Below are 6,194 nucleotides of genomic sequence, written 5' to 3'. Positions count from 1 at the left end.
GTCTTTGGCCCCGGTTGCACACCCCTGTGATCAGAGGAGATAAATCCTTGGTGCTCCAGCCAGTCCCGTCTCCCCTTGCAGAGGAGAGGGAGCTGAGCGAGCAAGGCAGGGGCTGCAGCACTTCCAAGGCAGTGGGGACAGAGCAGGACAGGGCCACCTGCGGGGCCGGCACAGTCCCCGGGGCGGCAGCACTCACCCAGGCGGAGTTGGACTGGTTGAGCTGGTTGAGCATGAGGATGGAGGTGCAGCCGTAGTCATACACCAACCGCCAGAAGTCGGTGGTGGTGTTCTGCAGCGGGTGCAGGGTGACGATGAAGGCAGCGCTCTCGGTGTAGCTCTGCAGAGGGAAGATGAGCACCGTTAAGGACATGGCAGCAGCACTGAAGCCACTGCTGTCGCACCCCAAAAAACCAGTGCAACCAGAAGATGACACCAACCGCCAGAAGTCGGTGGTGGTGTTCTGCAGCGGGTGCAGGGTGACGATGAAGGCAGCGCTCTCGGTGTAGCTCTGCAGAGGGAAGATGAGCACCGTTAAGGACATGGCAGCAGCACTGAAGCCACTGCTGTCGCACCCCAAAAAACCAGTGCAACCAGAAGATGAGTGCCACCAAAGCCATCTTCTCTATGGTTGAGCAGAGCTGGCCCTCCTGGCACAGCCTTGGTCCCTCCATGCCCTGGGGAGATGCTATAAAAACAGGTCTAAGTGATCCCTGCCCTTCGTGGGGACGAAAGCACCTGCTTTCTGCTCTCGGCTCTTGCAGGAAAGGGTGTTTCGCACAAATAACTAGGGAAAAGATGTCACCTTTGTGCCAAGCAGAAGCTGTGGCTGCCAGATGGCCCCAGCCCTCAGCTCTGCACCCTGATCCTGAGTGAAAGCATCACCCACGGCATTGCCCCCACAGTGCCCCAACACCTCCGGGCACCAAGAGCAGCAAAGAGACAACAGGGTCAATGGTCTTTTCAGGGAGGAAAGAAAACCCACATGAAAGACCTCTAGAGACTGCAAGAAGGAAGGGGGGGAAAAAAATGACTGTACTTCTCGTTTGTGCTTTGAATGAGATTTGTCCCCTTGGTCATCCCGATGCCGGCTTGCTGGGGGATGGGGAGCCCATGGCCAGGCTCAGCGCTGCACCAATCAGACTTTTAAATTAACACACTTTAGCTCAAGCCTCTTCAGATACAGGAACAGAGCAGAAAATTCACAACCCCGCAAATTAGCACAGCTCTCCGTTAACAGAGTCCTCTGGCTGCTGCAAAACCTCCTCATTTAGCTCATGGAAATGCCCTTATCAAACCTTTCCTCCTGCCCTGTCCAGGGGGTGGCAGCGAGACCCCCACTCTCCACCCTCGAGGAGGGCGATGAGAGCAGCAGGGCGAGGGGGATTTCATCAAGTGTTGACCAGGCTTGCCTTGGCACCCGCAGTCCTTTGGCACCGGGGTAAATGTCGGCAGCCAGCGCACAGCAGAGTGCGGCTCTGCCAGCCTGCCACCAGCACCGGCGCCACCGCAGCGCTCAGCACCAGTGATGGGCAGCACAGGCCAATCTCATCTGACAGACGGACGGACTGAGCAAACCGCTTTGGCACTTAAAGAAAATGAGCTGCGCTTTTCTTTTTCCCCCAAAGAGGGAAATGTGTTTTATCCCTTCAGCAAGAATTTCATCTAAAGGGCTTTTTCTGTCTGTAAAGAAATTTCTGTTCTCTGACCCTGTAGCAGAGATTAAGGGAGGCTCAGCGGTGTATAAAAATAAAATGGATATGCAAACACCAAGCAGGCTGAAAACAAAGCTCCCATCCCACAGTAGCCAAAGCCCACAGCCCAATGGGTGCTGCCCCCCAGCCACCACCTCCGCTTGACAAACTGCTTTTTGCTGCGAGAGCAGGTAACAGGGAGACGAGATCTGCACAAAGATAAATCACTGATGGCGTGAAAAAAACAGGGCTCAGCCTGGTGCTGGTGCTCAGCTGTGACCAGGAGGGTTCGGGGAAGGTGCCCAGGATGCGGTAGGGACCAGTGCTGCCTGTGCAAAGCACCCCGGCTTGTTTCAAGGAGAGGAAAGTGGTTTCGGTGACAAATGACCCATCGCTCGGTGTGGGCTCGCAGCCTGCACCTCTGCTTAGCGGTCATCAGCAGGTAGGAAATAGCTTTGCCACCACGGGTGACCTTTCTGACTGCACCGGGGGGATGCACGGTGGCTTTGGGAGCAGTTCAGAGCCCCCTGAATTGCACCGGGAGGATGGGCAGGAGGATGCAAGGCAGGGTGCTGGCAGCACACGGCAGGGGCTCAGTGCTACCAACCCCTCCCAGAGCTTCCTCTCCCTCCTGCGCTCCATTTTGCTATGAAATAAATGAAGACCCTTTGTGCACAGCTTGTGAGAGCAGCCGAAAAGCTCTTTCAAGACAAGGAAGATGCTGCTACACAGAAGAAGGGTTGAAGGACCCCGCTACACCAGTCCTAGCCCTTCCTTCCCCCCACACACAGCTGCCACGTGCCTTCATGCCCTTATGCAAAACGAGGCCATAAATTCAAACTGAGCAAGGTTTTGCCATGAAAAGCTGCCCAAGACAACCCAAACCGGCCCCTTCCCTCCCTGCAGCACGCTCACATCAGTTAAGGCCGCGTTGATGTAGTTGTTGCTGTCTCCGTCCACGGAGATGAGGAAGGGAAGGCATCGGTCGGGCGGCAGGACGTCCATGCTGCGGTTCCTCTCCCGGTTGCGGGGCAGGAGGGCGATGCTGCACTCCTCCACGTCCAGGTGGGGAGTCACCGAGTTCAGGGTCTGCGAGTACACGTGCTCCCCTTAGCTCCCTTCCTGCCTGCACCGGGGCCAAAACCCCTGCCTGCTGCTCGTCAGAGCCTGCTGGTCCCAGCGATGGTGGACACCAGGAGGGTGAGGAGCAAGGGGACGTTGCAGGGGGGATGCAGGGGTTTTGGGGCCGCTCACCTGGAACTCCTCCCGCAGCTGCGAGGAGTTGCTCTGCGGTTCTATCCTCACCATCTCCTTGTAGGTGGGCTTGAACTCGCTGGCAGGGATGCTGGTCTCCCCGCACAGGCAGGCTTCCAGGATGGCGTCGTGAATGAAGACGTACTGCTCCTTTCAGGGGGAGGAAAGGGGAGAGGGCTGAGCCTCCGCAACCTGCTGGTGACAGCAGTCCCACGTGTCCCCGGCTGTTCCCGACACCCGCTCACCTCCGTCTGTATCATGTTGATCCTCCGCGAGCACAGGGTCTTCACACAGTTGTAGATGTCCACAACGCCCTCGCACTCAGCCATGTCCACTATAACATCCAGGACGATGTAGCAGCCAGTTCTCCCCGTGCCGGCGCTAGGGATGGAGGGGGAAAACACAGCGGTGGTCTGCGTGGGCAAGGGCTTAACATACAGCCCCTGTCCATGGATGCAGGGGCAGCCGGGGACCAGGCAGGGCTGCCAGGGCCTCGCACGCCTCCATAACCACAGTCCAGTTTTGCCTTAAGCCACCTCCCCGCCCCCTGCCCAAACACACCGCTGCAGCGGCCCGGGGGCTGCAAGATGGTCGGGTAGCGGGTGGGAGGTTGGGCACCCACATCTAAGGTTCAATTTTGCTTTAAGACAGGAAAACACAGGCTTTTTGCAACAAAACCAGCAGCTAAACCATCTGAGTGCCAACAGTCCTCTGGGACCCCATCCCAAAAGGGCTGATGGAGGCAGCGGGAGAGGAGGATGCTCAGCATCGAGCCCTGAGAGCGCAGGGAGGTACCCCCAGCGCAGAGGGGGTCTGAATTCCCCCGGGGGGACTCTCGGGTTAAGGCTGAGCCCAGTAGGATGCCTGGAGCCAGATGACCCAGCAGCGGCAATATCCCAAATCCTGGCATGCTTGTACTCGCAGCAAAAGACCTACTGATGCAGCGACACCCCCCCACTCCAGCAACACGTTGGGAACAGAACCGCTCCCCCCGCTCCTTTCCTACAAAGTCTTTTCCAGTGAAATACTAATTTCTGGGGCTGATGAATCACTCATCGTGATTATCAGTGATTACAGGCTACGGGCACTAATCACACTCGCTCTTGCCAGTGAATGAATACTGATGAGGCAATTGACAGGGAGAAATCAAATAAAAAAAAAAAAATCCCTCCCGCTCATCAGCTCCTCCTTGTTTGCCCAGCGGAGGAACAGCCATTAACCTGTCGCGTGGGGACGCCTGCTCAGGGGACAGAAAGCCACCGCTCCCGCCCTGCAGGTAACCCCAGGAATGGGGCTCCCCCCCCCGCCTCTCCCTTCGGCCAGACCCAAAGTCCTGACCACCAGCAGCAGTCCAGCTGCCCATCGCCCTGTGCCACCCTTGCCCATGGGGACAGAGCTGTGTCATCAGTAACGCGTGCTGGGACAGCCTCCAAAAAAGTGCTGCTCCCTGCTTACCCCCCTGGACCACCCGCAGTCGCCCTGCTGCCACCAGCCCAGGGGTGACATTTTACAGCTGGATGCCATCGCAGAGGAACATCCAACCTCACGCTGCCAGCCCCGGTGCCTTCCCTGCCTTCGCCTTTCCTTGTTACAAACCCAATTTATACCTTTTGTATTTCCCTGCTGAATATTTTAGTATCGTTCAGAGCTTTTAGCACCACTCGGAGCCAGAGGCTGAGCACCCACCTAAGACACAGCACTCTCCCCGCCGGGGCCATCCATACCCCAACCAAACCCCATCCCGGAGGGGGATGCTCCCCCGCAGCTGGCTCTGCCCCACAGCCACGCACATACCTGCAATGGATGACGATGGGGCCAGCGTCGGGCGGCGTGGACGCCTTCACCCTGCGGATGAAGGCCAGCAGCCCTGTGGCATGGTAGGGGACGCCGTGCTCGGGCCATGACGTGAAGTGGAACTGCTTCACCTCATGCCGGGCCGAGTAGCCCCGCTGCAAGGGAAGGGTGAGATGGAGCGAGGGTGCAGAGGGCAAAGCCACCCAAACACCTAATTTTCTTGGGAATCCATGATTTTGCCAGCTCAGCATCCAGCCAGATGGACCACACGGCAGTCAACTGCTTTGACAGCCCCGCAGCTCCCTCCTCCTTGGCTGCAAGAGGGTTAAAAACCAGCCGAGGAGGAAGAGGAGGAGGCAGCAAGCAGCCACAGGTCTAATACCACGAGCATCTTTGTTACCTGCCCTATAACTAGACAGTAATTTCACACTCCTGTAGATTAAGGGGTAAATCGCACTGGCTCCATCCCAAGGTACCACGCTGGAGAGTAATGGCCACATAACCTGCACTCCAGCCCGGAGGAGAAAAAGCATCCTTCACCCCCGTTGCAATTACATAGTGCTCACACGGAAAATTAAATACTCGCTCACTGCAGAAACCAAAGCGGGGCCGAGCTGCTTGCCCCGGCGGAGGACACAGAGCCGGGGAAAAGGCAAAGGAAGAAGCTACCATCATCCCCAGGGCTCAGAGGCTGCACCTCAATCAGGGGTGAAAGCCCCACGTTGGGGTAAATAAATAGGGCACTGGTACATGCCAATCTAGTGATGGTTAGAGAAGCCCAAGGCAGTCGGTTCTCTGCCTGAAAGGGCAGGGTCGGGCAGGTCGCGGCTGGCAGGAACAGCACCATACCCTCTCAAGAGCAAAGGTGCGGACGGCGTACTCGGCCAACGTCTCTGACTTCACCAGGGTGATCTTGATGTCCCCGTACATCTCGGAGTCATCTGGCCAGTATTTGGAGCATTTCACCTGCAAGGAGAGGACGGGATGGGGTTTTGGCTCTGTGGAGGAGGCTTCTGGCAGAGCTGGAGCCCGGAGGGAGAGGGACGGGATGGGGTCCTTACCCGGCCCACCTCCACCAGCTTGGTTATCATCACAATGCTGGAACAGTGCTCCTGCCACACCATGCGCCAGAAGTCGTACACCATCTCCTGCTTGGGCCCTGCAGGACGGAGGAAAGGCCACTGGGGATGGATGGGCAGCACCAGCGGAGCCCAGCCACAGCAGCGCCGCGATGCCACCGCATTTCCCCTCTTGCCTCTGTGGCACTAACACCCCTGCAGCATTTGAAGCACCCTTTTCCCCCAGGGACACAGGGTGCCATAGGGCGGCAGGAGGGGTAGGAGCTGCTCTGCATTGCTACCACCCCGTTTGGCCCCGAATCGGCCCATTCCCCCTCCCCTTCTTGCCCACGCAAGGTTAAATCCCACCAGGGACAAAACCCAGCTGCTAAATCAG

At 57.8% G+C, this 6,194-nt stretch overlaps 1 protein-coding gene across 1 annotated transcript in view; it reads right to left on the bottom strand.

The window, feature by feature from the left end:
• The window catches only part of PTPRU (protein tyrosine phosphatase, receptor type, U), a 50,718-nt gene that overhangs the window by 9,798 nt on the left and 34,726 nt on the right, over nucleotides 1-6,194 (bottom strand). The window contains 7 exon segments of the mRNA XM_009322262.1: nucleotides 197-508; nucleotides 2,607-2,780; nucleotides 2,946-3,095; nucleotides 3,191-3,326; nucleotides 4,740-4,894; nucleotides 5,589-5,705; nucleotides 5,801-5,898. Coding sequence (XP_009320537.1) covers nucleotides 197-508; nucleotides 2,607-2,780; nucleotides 2,946-3,095; nucleotides 3,191-3,326; nucleotides 4,740-4,894; nucleotides 5,589-5,705; nucleotides 5,801-5,898 — 1,142 coding nt within the window.

Source organism: Pygoscelis adeliae, unplaced genomic scaffold, assembly GCF_000699105.1.
Source record: "Pygoscelis adeliae isolate BGI_AS28 unplaced genomic scaffold, ASM69910v1 Scaffold513, whole genome shotgun sequence".
Lineage (NCBI taxonomy): Eukaryota > Metazoa > Chordata > Aves > Sphenisciformes > Spheniscidae > Pygoscelis > Pygoscelis adeliae.
This window is presented reverse-complemented; position numbering and strand designations above follow the sequence as displayed.